Source organism: Podarcis gaigeae (assembly GCF_964106915.1).
Source record: "Podarcis gaigeae genome assembly, chromosome: 5".
Classification (NCBI taxonomy): Eukaryota; Metazoa; Chordata; class Lepidosauria; order Squamata; family Lacertidae; genus Podarcis; species Podarcis gaigeae.
In genome coordinates, this window is record NC_139681.1 from 1,193,013 (window position 1) to 1,212,600 (window position 19,588).

General features: G+C 41.2%; 1 protein-coding gene across 8 annotated transcripts in view; it reads left to right on the forward strand.

Annotated features, from left to right (window-relative positions):
- The window catches only part of LOC310844583 (potassium voltage-gated channel subfamily KQT member 1-like), a 405,294-nt gene that overhangs the window by 22,541 nt on the left and 363,165 nt on the right, over positions 1-19,588 (forward strand). The window contains exon 1 of one of the 8 annotated variants that reach the window (XM_083738758.1): positions 17,734-18,550. The exons of the other annotated variants lie outside the window; for them this stretch is intronic. Coding sequence (XP_083594884.1) covers positions 18,402-18,550 — 149 coding nt within the window. The 5' untranslated portion in view covers positions 17,734-18,401. Of the gene's footprint in view, positions 1-17,733; positions 18,551-19,588 lie in introns of those variants that run through there. 8 annotated transcript variants of the gene reach the window in all.

The window sequence follows — 19,588 nt, forward strand, 5'->3', positions numbered from 1 at the left end:
GAAGTTACAATAAGTTTTGAAATAAGTTAACAAATTGCTGATGCTTTATAAGACAGAGAACGCAGGGTTCGGAGGATGTGGGGAAGTCCTATAGGTTAGATGGAAAAAGAATATGGAAATTTGTTATTTATATCTTTTTTTCTTATAACCACTCTTTATTCTTTTTTCTGTATTTCTGTATTTTTAAAAAGCAATAAAAAAATGTTTTTTTTAAAAAAAGGAAATTGTGATTCTAAAAGGAACCAATCTGAGCATCAACTGAATTCAATTTAATTTCGTTATCTGTGGATTTTACCCTTTATTCGTGGACACCTTTTTACCTCTTCACTTGTGGATTTACAAAAACACTGAGAAACCCCGGTAATCGGGCTACCAAACTACTAGAGCTACTAGATTACTAGAACTGTTAGGCTGTCTGAACTGCTACATTGGATTGTTACATTGAACTGTTACATTGAAACTCACACTTCTTAGAGACATTGTAATTACTTAAGGATTGGCTCTGCAAAGACTAAAGGATTAAGAAGGTTTTTGGGAGTTTGATGCTGTTTGACATTGGTACTAACTTTTGAGAGACTTTGAATAACTTGGAGCAAATTGCATGAACAGTAACTTTCTTTCTTTCAAGATATATCTAGTGTCCCTCTAGTGGAACACTGAAACTTTGCAACTCTGGGGGATTTTTCCATCTAGGGACTTGTGGATTCCCATGGGAATTGCTAACCGTGAGACTGACCTTGACGCATAGACAGTGGTGGGATGAGTGGGAAGACAAGATCAGCCAAAGCCAAAACACAACAATCTACTATAATTTCACAGCTGTGCAGATCATCTGTTCCTATTGTTTCTGTGGCACAAGAGGAAGACTTAGAGCAAGTTAGGCCTGAAGGAATGGCCACAGGAGGAGATACCTCAGTACAGGATAAAATCCTTGGAAAATTGGATGATCTGTGTAAGCAAGTGACTGAACAATCATCTAAATTAGACCAAAATACAGCTAGTGTAAACAACTTGACTCAACAAGTTGGTTTAAATGCACAAGCTATTGGGAAACTGTTGGAAGTTACTACAGAAAACCGTAAAATTGCTGAGGAGGCCAAACAGAAAGCAGAAGCCGTGCAACAGGAAATAAAACCTATGCGCAAACAGATTGGTGAACATCAGCATATCTGTCTATGGTAGAACTAAAAAGTAAGGAAAATAACTTGAGACTGAGGTCAGTTCCAGAACTTGAAAAGGGAGATTTAACTGAATACTTGACAAAAGAATTTGCAGAATTTTGGTCTTTGGAAGAAGATGAAGATTTTAAAATTGTAAGTGCATTCAGACTTGGAAAAGGAGGGAGGAAGGTTAAGTCTAGAGACTTCCTGATCTCCCTCAGAACGAAGGCAGAAAGAGATAAGATACTGAGTGCACATTTTCAAAAGACCTTGGAAATTCAGGATTATAAAGTGGAAATCTACAAGGACATTCCGAAATACTTATTGGAACTTAGATCTAACTATGGAGATTTGGTGACATTACTGAGAAGCAACAGAATAGTCTTTAGATGGGAGTTCCCCCAGGGACTATCTTTCACGTTTAGGGGGAAGAAAGTCAAAATCAAAAGAGCTGAAGACAAGGAAAAATTTTTGAGTGACTATGGAGAAGACCTTCAGAAAGGGACTGAAGGTGATGAGAAAATAACAGAACAAGAAATAGAGGGTGCCATTCAAAATATGCAATTAGGGAAATCTCCAGGACCAGATGGGTTGACCTCCAGATATTACAAGGCTTTGAAGGAATGGTTAGTACAACCGCTGAAGGAGGTCTGCAATGAAATTTTAGAGGGGAAAAAGGCACCGGAATCGTGGAAAGAAGCATTTATTACACTTATACCAAAAACTGAGACTGAAAAGAACCAGATAAAGAACTACCGCCCTATATCATTACTTAATGTGGATTACAAAATATTTGCTGACATTTTGGCAAAAAGATTGAAGAAGGTGTTGGTGGAAGAGATTCACAAGGACCAGGCTGGCTTTCTCCCAGGGAGACATTTGTCAGACAATGTGAGAAATATAATTGACATTATGGAATTGCTAGAAGTCAACATTAACACGAAGTCGGTATTGATATTGGTGGATGCGGAGAAAGCTTTTGATAACATTTCCTGGAATTTTATGAAGAAGAATCTCCATGGGATGGGGGTAGGCCAAAGATTTGAAAATGGTATAGGTGCAATATACTCTGAACAAAAAGCGAAATTAATTGTGAACAATGTGGTTACTGAAGAACTTCCAATAGAAAAAGGGACACGACAGGGGTGCCCAATATCCCCACTGCTTTTTATATCTGTCTTGGAGGTTTTGTTAAATATGATTAGGGGGGACCAGCTGGTTAAAGGAATTCAGGTCGGAGCCAAACAATATAAACTGAGGGCCTTTGCAGATGACCTAGTTTTAACTTTACAACAGCCAGACACTAGTACGAAAAGAGTTTTAGAACTAATTCAAGCTTTTGGTCATGTAGCAGGATTTAAGTTAAATAAGCAAAAAACTAAAGTTTTGGAGAAAAACTTAACAAATGCTGAAAAAGAGAGATTTCAAAGTGAAACTGGATTAATGGTGGCAAAGAAAGTGAAATATTTGGGGATTAACATGACATTTAAGAATGTGAACCTATTTAAAGATAACTATGATAAATGTTGGACAGAGATAAAGAAAGATCTAGAAATATGGTCAAGTTTAAGACTTTCCTTGTTAGGCCGAATTGCTGTAATTAAGATGAATGTATTGCCTAGAATGTTATTCTTGTTCCAAACATTACAGATTGTTGATAGAATGGACTGTTTCAAGAAGTGGCAGAAAGATATATCTAAATTTGTCTGGCAGGGCAAAAAGCCCAGAATAAAATTTAAGATATTAACTGATGCAAAAGATAGATGGGGATTTGCCCTGCCGGACTTAAAACTGTATTATGAATCGGCAGCTTTCTGCTGGTTGAAAGACTGGCTATTTCTTGAGAATACAGACATTTTGGATTTGGAAGGGTTTGATAGTAGATTTGGTTGGCATGCATATATATGGTATGACAAGGTAAAAACTTATAAAGGATTTAAAAACTATATCGTCAGGAAAGCACTATATAATGTTTGGATTCGATATAAAGATTTGCTGGAAAATAAAACCCCTAGGTGGTTGTCACCAATGGAAGCCAAGGAGATAAAAAAACTTAATATGGAATCGAAATGGCCAAAATATTGTGAAATATTGGAGCAAGAGAGTGGAAAAATCAAATTACAGAATTTTGAGAAAATGAAGTCTAAGGTACGAGATTGGCTTCATTACTATCAAATAATGGAAGTGTTCAAACAAGACAGGAAAATACGCTTCCAGGTGGAGAGATCAAAATTAGAAACAGAACTGTTAGAACCCAATACTAAGAATTTGTCAAGAATGTATAACCTGCTGTTGAAATGGAATACACTAGATGAGACAGTTAAATCAGCTATGATTAAGTGGGCACAAGACATTGGTCATGACATTATGTTTGCTGACTGGGAACAGTTATGGACCACCGGCATAAAATTTACGGCATGTAATGCCTTAAGAGAAAATATTATGAAAATGATTTACAGGTGGTACATGACCCCAGTCAAGCTTGCAAAAATTTATCATTTGCCCAATAATAAATGTTGGAAATGTAATGAGACTGAAGGTACTTTCTACCACCTTTGGTGGACTTGCCCGAGGATTAAGGCCTTCTGGGAAATGATTTATAATGAAATTAAGAAGGTACTTAAATGTACTTTTCATAAGAAACCAGAGGCATTTCTCCTGGGCATGGTCGGCCAACTGGTGTCTAAGAAGGACAGGACGTTTTTTATGTATGCTACTACAGCAGCAAGGATTCTTTTAGCAAAGTATTGGAAGACACAAGAACTACCCACATTGGAAGAATGGCAGACGAAGGTGATTGACTATATGGGACTTGCGGACATGACCGGCAGAATCCGTGACCAGGAAAAAGAGACGGTGGAAGAAGACTGGAAGAAATTTAAAGTATATCTTAAGAATTGTTGTAAAATTGAAGAGTGCTAAAATGTCAAGGGAAAAGAAAATATTGAATTATAGCTGTAATTGATTAAGTATGAGAAGAAGCTAAAAAAGAAAATAAGTAATTAGACAATTGGTGTGAGGAGTTGTTGAAAAAATCTTAAAACAGGGATGCAGAAAAGGGGAGGTAAGGGGAAGTCTGAGAAGTAAGGTTTATGAAAAAGATGTTTGAAATTATACATGTTTATATGTTTTGTTTGTTTGTTTATGTATTGTGTGTTGTTTTGTTTTTAAATCTGTGTTGAAAAAAACCAATAAAAAATTATATATATAAAAAAACCAGAAAGGGACTGAAGGTGAATTAGGAGCCTTAGGACCTGGACCACTAAGTTCTGTACCTACACCTTTGGGTTCTGAGGAGCATGAGAAAGTGATACCACCGCCAAAGGGAGAATAGAATTATCTCAACATGTCTCTGCAACTACTAAGCTGGAACATTCATGGTTGTAACTCCCCGGAGAAAAGGAGGAAGATATTTCATTTATTAAAAAAGGAACAATTAGACTTAATTTGCCTACAAGAAACACATGTGACTAGGCTTCATAGGAAAGTTTTAATTAATAAGAGACTGGGTCAAGAATTTATTTCATCTGACAGAGTGAAGAAGAGAGGAGTTGTTATCTACGCAAAAGAAAGCCTATCACCAAAATTCCTTTTTAAAGATGAACATGGAAGAATTTTGGCAATTGAAATTCAAGTACAAGGAGAAAAATTTTTGATTTTGGGAATTTACGCACCAAATGAGGGGAAGTCGGAATTCTTCAAGAAGTTGCATGAGACAATGCTGGATCATATGGACTATAATAACATTATTATGATGGGGGACATGAATGGGGTGGTATCTACAAACATGGATAAAGCGCAAAGTCAAAGTATAACAAAAGAGGGCAGGCTACCAAAAACTTTTTTTGAACTAACTGACAATATGGATCTGATTGACATCTGGAGAACAAAAAATCCCCTAGGAAGAGAAGGGACATTCTTCTCTGAAGCCAAAATGACATGGACAAGAATTGACCAAATATGGATAACTAGAGGACTGGCACTGAAGACTAGAAAGGTGGAAATCTGCCCAAAAACCTGCTCCGACCATAATGCTGTAAAGATGGAAATGAGATTAACCTCAACTGGTTCCTTCAGATGGAAGATGAATGACACCTTATTAAGAGATCAAGAGATTGTTAAGAAGTCCCAAAAAAACCTGAAGGACTACTTTGAAGTAAATTTGAAAACCACAGTGGAAAAAAGAATAATCTGGGACGCAAGTAAAGCGGTTATGAGGGGGTTTCTGATACAGCAGAATGCAATAAAAAAGAGAACCCAAAATGAGAAAAAAGACAGAATTTTGGAAAAAATAAAAGAAGGAGAGAAAAAATTAAGATTGAAACCAAAGTCACAGGAGATTCTGAGAGAAATTAAATTATATCAAGTACAATATATGAAATTGGTAAATCAGGAAGTCGAATGGAAAATTAAACAAATGAGGCAAAAAACTTTTGAATCGGCAAATAAATGTGGAAAACTGCTGGCATGGCAGTTGAAAAAAAGACAGAAGTTGAATACGGTTACCAATCTTGAGATTGAAGGGAGAAATAACCAGAATCCTGTGGAGATTAGAAAATGCTTCCAGAGATACTTCAAACAACTGTATACTCAGGGGCCGCAGAAAGAGACTGATATAGACCAATTTTTAAGAACTAATGGATTACAAAAACTATCTCAAGAAAACAAGACAATATTGAACCATAAGATAACGGAACAGGAGATTGAAGGTGCCATCCAGAACATGCAATTGGGCAAGTCTCCAGGGCCGGACGGGTTAACCTCCAAGTATTATAAGACTTTGAAAGACTATTTAATTCAACCATTAAAGGAGGTGTGCAACGAGATTATGGAGGGGAAGAAGGCACCGGAGTCATGGAAAGAAGCTTTCATCACACTTATACCAAAATCTGAAGTTGAAAAGACACAACTTAAGAACTACCATCCCATATCCCTTTTAAATGTGGATTACAAAATTTTTGCAGATTAAAAAGAGTGTTAAATGAAGTGATACACAAAGATCAGGCAGGCTTTCTTCCAGGCAGACATTTGTCTGACAACACAAGGAACATTATCGACATTTTGGAGTTATTGCAAATGAACACTAATACAAGAGCAGTTCTAATTTTTATTGATGCGGAGAAGGCCTTTGATAATATTTCTTGGAATTTTATGAAGAAAAATCTTAAGGGAATGGGAGTGGGACGGGGATTTGAAAATAGCATAGAAGCAATCTATTCAGAACAAAAGGCAAAACTGATAGTTAACAATGTGGTGTCAGAAGAGTTTAAAATTGAAAAAGGAACACGACAGGGCTGCCCTATTTCTCCATTGCTATTTATCTCGGTCCTGGAGGTGCTCTTGAACATGATTAGGAAGGACCAGTTGATCAAAGGAATTCAGGTCGGAGCTAAACAATATAAACTTAAGGCTTTTGCAGATGACCTGGTTTTGACACTACAGGAGCCAGAATCTAGTATGAAAAGAGTTTTAGAACTGATTCAGGAATTTGGTCAGGTGGCAGGATTTAAATTAAATAAGCAAAAAACTAAGGTTTTGGAGAAAAATTTGACAATAACGGAAAAAAAAGGTTTCAGAAGGAGACAGATTTAAATGTGGTGAAGAAAGTGAAATACCTAGGGATAAATATGACAGCCAAAAAACTGAATTTATTTAAAGATAATTATGAAAAATGTTGGTCAGAGGTTAAAAAAGATTTAGAAATCTGGTCAAAATTGAGGTTCTCCTTGTTGGGTCGAATTGCTGCTATAAAGATGAATGTATTGCCAAAAATGTTGTTTTTGTTTCAAACTTTGCAGATTGTGGACAGGATGGACTGTTTCAAGAGGTGGCAGAGAGACATTTCTAAGTTTGTCTGGCAGGGCAAAAAGCCCAGAATAAAATTTAAAATATTGACTGATGCTAAAGAAAGAGGGGGGTTTGCCCTGCTGGACATGAAGCTATATTATGAATCAGCAGCATTCTGCTGGATGAAAGACTGGCTACTTCTTGAGAACACTGATATTTTAGATCTGGAAGGGTTTAACAATGCGTTTGGGTGGCATGCATATTTGTGGTACGACAAGGTTAGAGCTCACAAAGCATTCAAGAACCATATTGTCAGGAAAGCAGTATTTAATGTCTGGACAAGATACAAAGATTTATTAGAAAACAAGACCCCAAGGTGGTTGTCACCTATGGAAGCTAAGGCTCTGAAAAGACTCAATATGGAGGCCAAGTGGCCGAAATATTGGGAGATATTAGAACAAAATGGAGACACATGGAAATTGCAGAGTTTTGATAAACTAAAAGATAAAGTGCGAGATTGGCTATATTATTATCAAATTAGAGAGGTTTTTAATATGGATAAAAAAATAGGTTTCCAGGTGGAAAAATCGAAATTAGAAACAGAATTGTTAGAACCTAAAACTAAGGTACTTTCAAGAATGTACAACCTGCTGTTAAAATGGAACACTCAGGATGAAACGGTCAAATCAGCTATGATTAAGTGGGCACAAGACATTGGTCATAATATTATGTTTGCTGACTGGGAATGGTTATGGACCACCGGTGTGAAATTCACGGCATGTAATGCCTTAAAAGAAAATATTATGAAAATGATATATAGGTGGTACATGACACCAGTCAAGCTTGCAAAAGTATATCATTTGCCTGATAATAAATGTTGGAAATGTAAGGAAACTGAGGGAACATTCTTTCACCTCTGGTGGAAGTGCTCAAAGGTCAAGGTTTTCTGGGAAATGATCTATAATGAACTGAAAAAGGTATTTAAGTATACCTTCCTTAAGAAACCAGAGGCCTTCCTCCTGGGCATTGTCGGCCAGATGGTGCCAAAGAAGGATAGAATTTTCTTTATGTACGCAACAACAGCAGCAAGAATACTTATCGCAAAGTACTGGAAGACACAAGATTTGCCCACTCTGGAATGCAACTGATGCATTCCCACTCAGATTTGCCCACTCAGATGCAACTGATAGACTACATGGAATTGGCAGAAATGACTGGCAGAATCCGAGACATGGGAGAAGAGCAAACGGAAGAGGACTGGAAGAAATTTAAAGACTACCTGCAAAAACATTGCAAAATATTTGAATGTTAAAATGATGTAGGATATAAAGACAATATGGCATTAGTGACATAGCTGAAAGGAATATGTAAAAATGTTTTATGAGAAATAAGGATGAAAAGTTAGAATAACATTATGTCAAACTTAAACAAAAGGTTATAAGGGGAAAAATTGGAGACATAATAGTTGAAAGGTATAATACAGAATAAGATCTGAAAAAAGGTTAGGCATTGCTGAATATGATTGTGTAAAAAGGGAACACAGAAAAGGGAGATGTGAGGAAGTCAGGAAAGAAGGATATGAAAATAATGGGTAAGAAATTGGATATATATGTTTCTTTTTAGGTCTATTTTTTGTTTTTCTGTTTTTTATGTTTCGTGCTGTATTTCTCTGTTTTTGCTTGATTGATTGATTGTGATGGTGTTTTTTTCTATTCTTTTTTTATTTTGGTTTTGAATGTGAGGTTTGTTGTATTGTCTGAAAACTGCAATAAATATCTTAAAAAAAAAAAAGTTGGGCACTTGGAAACTGCTGGACCGCCGAGCACCGGTACCCAGGGCCAGGGGCCCCGCCCTATTCTTGCTGAGGCTGTGGTGCAACCCTAGGTGGCGTTGAACGCAAGTCCCCTGGATCCGCTTCTGTGGGTGGAAACTCTGAGTGGAGTTGGCGGAATGTCAAGCATGGCAGTGGTCTGAGTCTGTGGGAAGTCTGGCAGACCCTCTGAAGCGGTTTGGTTCGGCTCCACGCCTGCAGTTTGCGAGAGAGGTGTAGGTGGAGCCTTGCCATCTGTAAGTGTCTGTTCCGGAGCCGCAAGCGCACTTGGGGGCACCGCGGTAGTGTCCAAATCCCCAACTCTGTGCCTAAGCTGGTCTATGTGCCGGCACCACAAACGTCTATTTTCGAGTGCCACCTGGTATGAGCGAGGTCCAGTGACTCCCACTACTGTGGCTGGCACCCAAGGAATGCCCCCCACAAAATTCCGGGCAAAGACCTGGTTTCCTGGAACAAATGACCGTGGCGTGTTAGCACAGCCCGGGGGTTCAGCCATGGCAAAGTCTGGGTGCAGCCAGTCAAGAGGAGATCTGAGGCGGTGGCCCATAAGCGGAGACGAGGACATCAGGACACCCATGCATTGCAAAGAGGCCTCGCAGCACCCGGATGACGGCCTTGGTAATGGGGGGCGTCAGGACCACCTCCAGCCATTTGGAATAGGCGTCCACCACTACCATAAAGGTCCAGCCATGAAAGGGGATGGCAAGATCGATGTGCACCCTCAACCACCCTTCCTTAACTGCTGTTGGCGCAAGCCTCGATTCTTGGCACGCTTGACAGGCAGAAACCCAGGAAGTGATGGCATCATCCATGTTAGGCCACCAGATGTAACACTGAGCCAATGCCTTCATTTTGACGATTCCCAGGTGGCCAATGTGCAGAGCCTCAAGGACGCGTTGACGGAGTCTTTGGGGAATCACGACGTGGTCTCCCCACAGCAGACAGCCGCAATGAGCTGAGAGTTTGTGTTGTCTGGTTGCGAATGGCTGGAACTCTGATGCAAAAGGCCCTTGTGGCCACCCCCTCCACACCCAGTTGAGCACATGGCAGATGGTGTGAACGTGGGCAGATGTGGAGGCCACAGTGGCAGCTGATACATGCGCTGCAGGAAGATCCTCAATCAGGAGGAGTGATGAAGCAGGAGCTGTGTCTTCCACAAACACTGGAAGAGGGCAACGGCTGAGGGCGTCGGCATGGCCCATCGATTTCCCCGGGTGATGGACGAGCTGGTAGTGGTAGGCAGCCAGGAAAACAGTTCATCACAGCTTGCGCGGCGAGAGGACCGGTGGAGTTGGTCTATCACCGACAAGAAGGCCCAGGAGCGGCTTGTGGTCAGTAATGAGGTCGAAAGTCCTCCCATAGAGGTATTCATGGAACCTCTTCACTCCAGCCACAAGTGCCAGTGCCTCCTTGTCAAGGTGGCTGCAATTCTGTTCGGGCGGAGATAGCATCCTGGAAAAGTAGGCGAGTGGTGCTTCTCTTCCGTCTGGAAAACAGTGACTGAGGACAGCACCAATGCCAAAAGGTGAGGCGTCGCAGGCAAGGACCAGCGGCCTGGCTTCACTGTACTGTATTAGCACACTGTTCGATGAAAGAAGAGCCTTGACCGCATTGAAGGCCACCGTCTCCCGATGACCCCGGGACCAAGTTGTCTTCGTGCTGAGGTGTCGGTGAAGAGGCTCAGCTACCGTCGCTTTGTGGGGCAGGAACATGTTATAATAGTTCAGCAGTCCCAGGAATGCCTGCAACTCCGTCTTGTTCTTTGGGATGGGGGCCTGCTGGATAGCGTGGATCTTGGATGTGGTCGGGTGAAGGCTGGAGGCGTCGATAAGATAGGCCAGGAACTCCACCTGTGGAATGGCGATCTGGCACTTCTCCCTCTTTACCTTGAGCCCGGCCTCCTGGAACCTGGTCAGCATGGCGTGGAGGCGCTCGAACAACTGCTGATGTGAGTCTGCAGACACCAAGACGTCATTGAAATACAGCACCACGCCCGGAAGCCCTTGCAGGAGACGCTCCATAAGGCTTTGGAAGATGCCAGGAGCCACACTCACCCCGAACTGCAAATGGCGGCACACGGAGCACCCCTCGTTGGGTGACGATTATCTGGGCTTCAGCGGTGGCATCTTCGACGGGCAGTTGTTGATAGGCTTGGGCAAGGTCCAGCTTAGCGAAGTCCTTATCCTCTACCAGGGAATGCAGCTGGTGGTGAACAACAGGAACCAGGTAAGCGTGCTGCTGAAGTGCCTTGTTGATCGTGCACTTGTAGTCGGCGCAGATTCTCACTGACCCGTCCGGCTTGACAGGCATGACGATGGGGGTTTCCCACTTGGCGTGGTCAACCGGCTCCAAAACTCCTTGGGCAATCAGCTTGTTCAGTTGTTCGTCCACCTTAGCCTTGAGAGCAAACGGAACCCGGTGTGGTTTTAGGTTGATGGGTGTGACTTGTGGATCCAGGCTAAAGGAGATGGGCGTACCTGTGCCTCTCAGCTTTGTGTTGCAAAAGTCAAGAGCAGCAGTAAAAGCTGCTCCTGCCTGCACAACCTGCAAGGCACAAGCCCTATTTTGCTCTGGCTTTTGTTCTGCAGGTTTACAGCACACACCTTGTTAGGCAAAGGAGAGACCCAGCTTCCCTTCATGGCGACAGAGATTCTGATCTGCAAATGAAGTTTCTCTCCCCCCTGCCCCCCCCCCCAGATCCACAGGGCTTTAAGGCACACACCTTGCCTCTTGCTAGGCAGCCCTGTGGATCTTGACGTTTGTTGTGGGGGAGGAAGGGAAAGGAGAATGTTAGCCGCTTTGAGACTCCTTAAAGGGAGTGAAAGGCGGGATATCAAATCCAAACTCTTCTTCTTCTTCTTCTTCAAAAAGAAACTTTGTTTGCTTATTGGAATCTTCATTCCTCAGCAGTGCTGTGGGACGGAGATTCCAATCAGCAAACAAACTTTCCTCTTTGTGATAAGATCAATGTGACTTGGCTCCTGCTTCTGTTCAGGCAAAGAGGCAACAATTTACTTTTGCAGTAAAAGGATTTATGCATTTGGAAAGTAAGGTGCAGACGATGCTGATGACTGGGCTGCTGTCAGTTCAAATTTTAATTGCTGGTATTCAGTGGCGGAGGAAGAGGGGTGCGGGGGGTGCAGGTTGCCCCGGGTGTCATCACTGCGGGGGTGGGGTGACAAAATGACAAAAATAAGAGTTTTTAAAAATAAAGAATTGGGCTCACAAAACTTTTTAGTTCAGTCAACAAACGTAACGAAACGCAGCTGGCACTTGGCGCCACACCATGGGAGCCAGCAGGTACTGCAGCGTGCCCAAACCACGTCTCTCTCCTGGGAGTGACATGGTGGCTTGGGCACCTGCAGGCTCCGCGCTGCCTGAAACAGCAGCATGGCCTGGGGCTTGCGTCGGCCCACCGCCTCTTCCTCTGCCGCCCGACAGCTGAGGGGGAGGCGGCAGAGAGGCTCCATGCAGCGCCCCCGGCTGCAGGACGTGCGCGCCACCCCGGGCACCCCAGGGGCTAGCTACGCCACTGCTGGTATTGTGATGCATTTTAAGTATTGTTTTTAACCAATTTGTTTTTATTCTTCTTCTATGACTGTTGTTTTTAAATGTTGTAAGCCATCTTGAATTCCAACTTGGCAGGATGTGTGTGTGTGTGTGTGTGTGTGTGTGTGTGTGTGTGTGTTCCAAATTATTACAGATCAGACCAAATTACTTCATCTCTTCTTTAATATACACTTAAACCTTCTCTCGATGTTGGTCCATTCTCACAGCTGACCATTATTCTTTCCTTACATACAGCACCTCTGTTATTTCTCATAAATACTGTATTGCTCCAAATATAAGTCACACTTCCTTTCCAAATTCTGACCGTGAAAAGTTAAAGTGCGGCTTAAATTCGCAACCTTACAAAAATTGACTTTTATGCCCAACCATTTCAGTTTTAATGAATAGAGTACTATTACAGTGGTGCCTCGCAAGACGAAATTAATCCGTTCCGTGAGGCTCTTCGTATAGCGGTTTTTTCGTCTTGCGAAGCAAGCCCATTGACAGCTTAGTGGATTAGCGCTATTAGCGGTTTAGCGGCTTTTAGTGATCAGCTGTTAAGCGGCTTAGCGGCTTAGGAAAAGGGGGGGAAAGGGGGAAAAAACCGAAGGAACTCGCAAGACTTTTTCGTCTTGCGAAGCAAGCCCATAAGGAAATTCGTTTTGCGAAGCGCCTCCAAAACGGAAAACCCTTTCGTCTAGTGGGTTTTCCGTCTTGCGAGGTGTTCGTCTTGCGGGGCACCACTGTACTTTCATTGACCTGGACAATAGACTTCTGTTGCGACCGTCTAGAATAGCATTAGCTTTTTTTGCTGCTGCATCACACTGTAGACTCATGTCCAACCAAAATATATTGCCAAAATATATTTTACACTAAGCTGGACATAGTTTCATTAGGCATTATTAACTTATTCTTTATTTCTAATCAGACTCATGGGATGCTAAATATGATGGAGTTTTTTTCAAGTACAGGTGCACACAAACAATATTTGCTTAAGTTGCATTTTAACCAATGTTATGGATTGATTGATTGATTGATTGTTTTTAATGGAGACATTATTTGAGTCTCACAGTTTCTCAGGTGTTTCTTTTAAAGTTTTCTTTATTGTTTTAATTGTAAAATTGTCAAAAACACCCAAGGATAAAATTTCCCTTCATGCTCATTTGAAAGACCTTTATACATTCTAATAGTTTCTCATGAGCTGAGTACCAACAATACATAATTTTATAAAACCTCTTTTTAAATAATAACAGTGTAAATTTTAACCCTTTAGTCCAAAATACTCCAACTGTTCCATCTGTATATTAGAACCAATGTTTGCCCATTTAATCATACATTCTTAAACTTGCTCTTCTGTTTCATATTTTAACAAACATGTTATCATCTGTGCAGTTGAAATTAAAAGACCATATTTCCTTCTCTATACAAAAAATATTTTTATCGAATTCAAACCTCTCTGCTAATTGCATATAAGAAAACCAATGAATATTATAATTTTTCACCATTAGTTTTAATTTTTCACCTTGTTTTAATTTTATAGTCTCCTTGATGCATTTGGAATGTTGTCCATTTCTCTTTGCCTGTCACCTCTTTTCTGCAGAAGGCTTCTTGTGATGAAATCTATAAAGGTGTCTTTTGGTACAACCTAAGTTTATATTTATTCTTAATATGGCACATATCCTTTTAATTTCTGTCCATGTCTTAACACAATTATTTTGAAACAACATACAATTCATATTTGCCAGAGTAATACCCAAATACTTTACTTTTTCCAATTTGAAATCCAGTTTTCTCCATCAATACCTTTGGATCTTCTGTTGTCATGTTCTTTATTCACATCAACATTTTCTGATGATTAATCTTAAAACCATAAGAGTCTCCATTTCCTCTAGTCAAAACAAAAAAAATTCCTTCCAGTAGCACCTTAAAGACCAACTAAGTCAGTTCTTGTGTGCATGCACACGAAAGCTCATACCAAGAACTGACTTAGTTGGTCTTTAAGGTGCTACTGTGTGTATCTGAAGAAGTGTACATGCACACGAAAGCTCATACCAAGAACTGACTTAGTTGGTCTTTAAGGTGCTACTGGAAGGAATTTTTTTTGTTTTGACTATGGCAGACCAACACGGCTACCTATCTGTAACTGGATCCATTTCCTCTAGTTTTCCAAAACTATCATCAGATCATCAGCAAAGGCCCATAACGCAACAGTTTTCATTTCCCACGTCTTCATTCAGAAGACATACAGCCTGGTGAAAAGAACATTTTTGCCTGGCGCCTAAAGGCGTATAATGAAGGCACCAGACAAACTTCCCTGGGGAAAGCATTCCACAGACGGGGAGCCACTGCAGAGAAGGCCCCGTTCTTGTGTTGCCCCCTCTGGACCTCTCGAGGAGGAGGCACACGAAGGAGGGCCTCGGAAGATGATCTCAGGGTCCAGGTCGGCTCATATGGAGAGAGGCAGTCCTTGAGGTATTGCAGTACCTACGCTCTTTACCACTGAATTGGAGCAAAAGTCAGTTGGGTTTTCTGCAGATTGATGTCTAGATCAGTGGTAATGAGGTTTCCCCAGGGGAAAGCAGTGGGACAAGCAGAGGCACAGGACAAGGGCAAGTGTGGCTGAGCCCTTAGTCCAAGCATAAAATGTTTCCAACTGAATGCAATATTTCTTTGTGCCCACATAATTGTAATAAAAACGATGCATGAAAAGAAATCAGCAGCCAAACTTTGCTTCCCTGTCCCCTCCACTGCCTTCAGCTATGCATGTGATGCAGAGGGAGGGTTATTCTTCTAGGCCCTGTCAATATATTGTCCAAAACTGGTTTGAAGTCCATATTGTGATCCTGGTTGCATAATTTTTGAGCTAGAAATATATCATTGTGAATCATGGTGGGTGGGTGGGTGGGTGCGCTATACAAAAATCACATTGTGGGGAAAACCAAGATATATTGGTACATTGCAATGTTTAGCTGGTGATATATCATGATGTTTAAAACCAGATATCGACCTGCTCTAGAACCTGGGTTCAACTTTGCTGGGGGTTTTTTAATCAAGGGGGCTGGGAGATGAGAGAAGATTGCAAAAATGAAGAGAAAACAACAAGCCCAAGTAAATGATTTAATATTAGGATAAACTATTTATTTTGACATAACTGAGACTCCTGTTAACACGTTTGCTCTTCTTTGTCCTCCCCACCCCTTCATTTTAGATTTTGTAAATAAAATAAGACTGTTAGTGAGCCTTTTATGGGAGCTTCCTGAGTTAAAAGGACAAGACCTCCTTTCAAGGTCTATATTTATAGTGTATAATCATGTCTAAAGCTTAAACAGATTTCATTTCTGTAGATTTAAATATGTGCATAGTCATGGCTAAGCCTATTTGGAGCTAGGACTTAGTTGTTTCACTAAAAAAGCATTTGAAATATGAAATACTAGTGGTGAGAGAAAACAGATTGACCTTCCTTTTTGGCATTTAAACTGAAGCATTTCTGAACGATATTCCTGGGAGACTTAGATTTGACAGCTGAAAGATTTTTGCATGCCTGACTTAAATGTAACTCCAAATATTATTGATCTTAAAAAGTGAAACTTGAAATTCATCCAGGAAAATAAAAATATTTAAGACTATGAAGCATAATCTTCTTCTCCCACTGTGGCTTGAACTTAAAACATTTAATGTGTTTATAGGAAGTGGCGACTGCAGGCTTGTTCATATATAAAACAGTGTCATTTAAATTAACAGTGGTGCAGCAAGTAGTCTGAGCTGGGATGGTTTTCAAGGCTTTTGGGGAATAGAGACATGGAAACAGATTTATGGACTATTAATTACTGAAATAATTATGTCTCCTCATAGTGAATTCAGGTAATTTAGTGCCTATCAATTTGGAACTGAAATGGGGTCATCCCCAAAGTATGGCTGGTGCTTCTACATATTCATATGATGATTTAAAAGCACACAAGTTTGTGGATGAAAACAAAATGAAATTTTAAAATAACTGCTTGACAGGAATATGTCAGCTTGCAGAATATTCATGGCAATTGAGTCTACAGTGTAAGAAAAACACTGGGGCCTAATTTGAATAGTAGCATGTCTGTCCTCTGGTGGGCAAGGATTTTGCGCTGTGCTGTGGAATCAGCCCCTCCCTTTGGGGGTCCAGTTCAGTTCAGTCCGAGAGGCCAACTGTCCTTTTTGCCTCATGAGGTGCTTTTAGTTTCTCTCAGACAGCATGTAATTGTGTTACAGTTTTCTTTATTAAAGCTTTGTTTGACATACACATGAGCTGCTTACTTTGCCGAAAGAAAAGAAACTCTGCTGAAGAAGGGTAGGGGAGTGAGGGGATATTCCCACTCTGATGGGAGGACTAGTTTCATTCATTGCCCCCACCCTCCACTGTTAAGTTGTGGGTGAACATATCAGACAACACAGCAATTCTCCAAACAGCTCTTGTTTATTTGCAGGCCAGAACAGAACTGAACTGAAGGGTTCAGCCAGCCTGCTTATATAGAGCTCAACTACAAGCAACAGTAACCATTTTCTGTAACTATCCAATCACTGAACGTCACTTTCGATCCCTTATTTGCATATGTGGACCTGAGGGAAAACTATCTACAGTATCCCCCTGCTGGCCCAGGGTGAGAACTTCAGTACATAACATCCACAACATAGAGAGGGGGGCGGTGGAAGAATCTTTAAGAAGGCTCAATGAATATGTCAGTCATTACCATAACATATTTCCTAATTTCAGTTCAGCCACATACAAGAAGGAGGTATTGCCTTGGGGTAATCCTAAGGTTTTCAGAATTTTAGAGAAGTTTATTTAGAGAGATAAAAGGGGACAGGAACCCACAGCAGCCTGAGGAGACCTGAAGCTCCAGGGAGACGGAAGACTGCTGTATGTCAGAGAGTGTAGAAGTGTAAGGCTGGAGGGGAGACAACATGGCATGTGGTATCCTGAAGGGGAGCACGCCACATGCTAACGTTTTGTTTCAGGTTGCTGGGAACAATTTGAGAAACAGGATGCTTGTGTGTCCATTGCAAAAGGGGGGGCGGTCCTGTTTCACCTCCTGAGGTGAAATGGGAAGGCGCCTGCCCCTCCTGCTGCCGAAGCCTTGCTGGAGAACCCCCTGGAAGCTGCTGCTGCTGCTCCTCTCCCCTCTGGGGTGGAGGACCGGCTCCTCTCTCTCCCCGAGGAGAGCCACCCTGCCGGGTGATTGTGCTGCCCCGGAACGGGCCTCAGTCCCCCTCATGGGGACACCAGCCCTGATGGCAAACAGAAGGAAAATGGAGGGCAGAGGAAGAAAAGGACCCTTATACTTGGGTGTTGTCAGGCACTTTCAGCTGAGGAAAAACCTCTGGCTCTTGTGGTTGGGGTTTAATCTGAGCTGAGGTGCCAACAGAATTTTCTGGCGTATACTGCATGTAGATTGGACCTTCCATCCACCCACAATTTGTTTTTAGTCCACTTTTAATTTTTAATTTATAAAACTGGATATATACCAAATATGGGGGGATAGCACATCCAAATCGGATCATTTATCATGAAAACACAATAAATACAACTATCTAAGATAATCCAAATTAACAAAGCAGCATTGCCACTTAACAAAGGCCAGCTAAAACAATTACACGACTAATCAAACAACTAAACTTAGTTATATTTTGTAACATAGCTCTGTAAGAAAGCCTTTAGGAAAAGGAAGTTTGAAAAACATGAGTTTTTAAAACCTGTTTAAAAATTCATAGTGCACAAGACATGCACATCTCCAATGGGAAAAAGTTCCATAATATTCTGTTCATGTCCATTTTAAAACTAAAGTGAGTCTTCTCTAACATGTAACATGACAATCTGTGCCAAAACTGGAAAGCAGAAAAGTGTGCAGGGCAGACAACTCAAGAAAGACATAGTGTGCACTGAATCATCATGGGATTAAGCATGTAAAAGAAAACATTTCATTTTAGAAATAGTTCTTAAGCTATGGGAGCTGCATTTTTATTATTTTTTTATTTAAGAAAGGCTGAGTAAAAGTTCAGAGAGATTGTACCAAACAGCCCTCTCATTCCCTCCACCATCCGGAATGCAAGCAGAGAAATGCTATTATCCTTATAACCTACTTGTAAACTTACAAGACACGTTTCGTTTATTACAATTTTATCCCACCAATTTCCGAAGGAATCCAGGGCAGTGTCAATCCCACCATTGTCCTCGTGACAACAACCTTCAGAGGTGAGTTAGGCTTATTTTGGAAACCAAATGGGCACCCAAAAGATAGAAGGCCAGGGCCAGTCTAAAATATGCTGCTGGCTAAAATGAAGCCCAACTGATACCAACACATCCTTGTTTCAAAAAGTCTTGCTGCCCCATTCATACAGCAATTCCTGCCTCCATCTCCTGCCCCCCCCCCCTTCCCATGCCTCCTTACATGGGTCACTTCACCCTACAGGATGGCAGGGCTAACATGGTGTAGTTTCAGCCTCAGAGAACTACAGTTCCCAGCACCCTTAATAAACTACAGTTAAGAAGATTCTCTGGAGGAAGCCATCTGCTTTAAATGCATGTTGAATGTGCTTTAAAAGTATGGTGTGGATCTGCTGGAAAGAGTAAGAAGTGTTTTTTTAAAAAATAAATATATAAATTCTATCGAGTGTCAGAATAAACACAAAAAGAAATAGAATTAAACCAGAACTGAAATGCATCAGCTCTCTTCTCTCCGCTGCCCCAGCCGGGATCCCTCTTCCCACACGTTCCCCAGAGAGCTTAATGTCATAGGAAGAAATGTTTTAAGCAGAGTTGAGGTTTGAACTTGGGGACTTACAGTGGTACCTCGGGTTCCATACGCTTCAGGTTACAGACTCTCCTAACCCAGAAATAGTACCTCGGGTTAAGAACTTTGCTTCAGGATGAGAACAAAAATTGTGCTCTGGAGCCGCGGCGGGAGGCCCCATTAGCTAAAGTGGTGCTTCAGGTTAAGAACAGTTTCAGGTTAAGTATGGACCTCTGGAACGAATTAAGTACTTAACCCGAGGTACCTATGTATATGCTTAATGTAACACCCATCTTGGTTAGTGATGCTGAAAACATTTAGCAAGTGAATTAGTGTGTTCCTCTCAGCTTTATCGTGTTAGACCTTCACTCAGTTTTCATCCGTTAGGAAGAAGTTATCTTAAGCTGCTTAAATCTTAAACCTATTTTTAGGTTGGAACTTATCTCCAAACGTTTTATCATTCACTTATGTATATAAACTTGCAGTTAGGAAGATGTGCA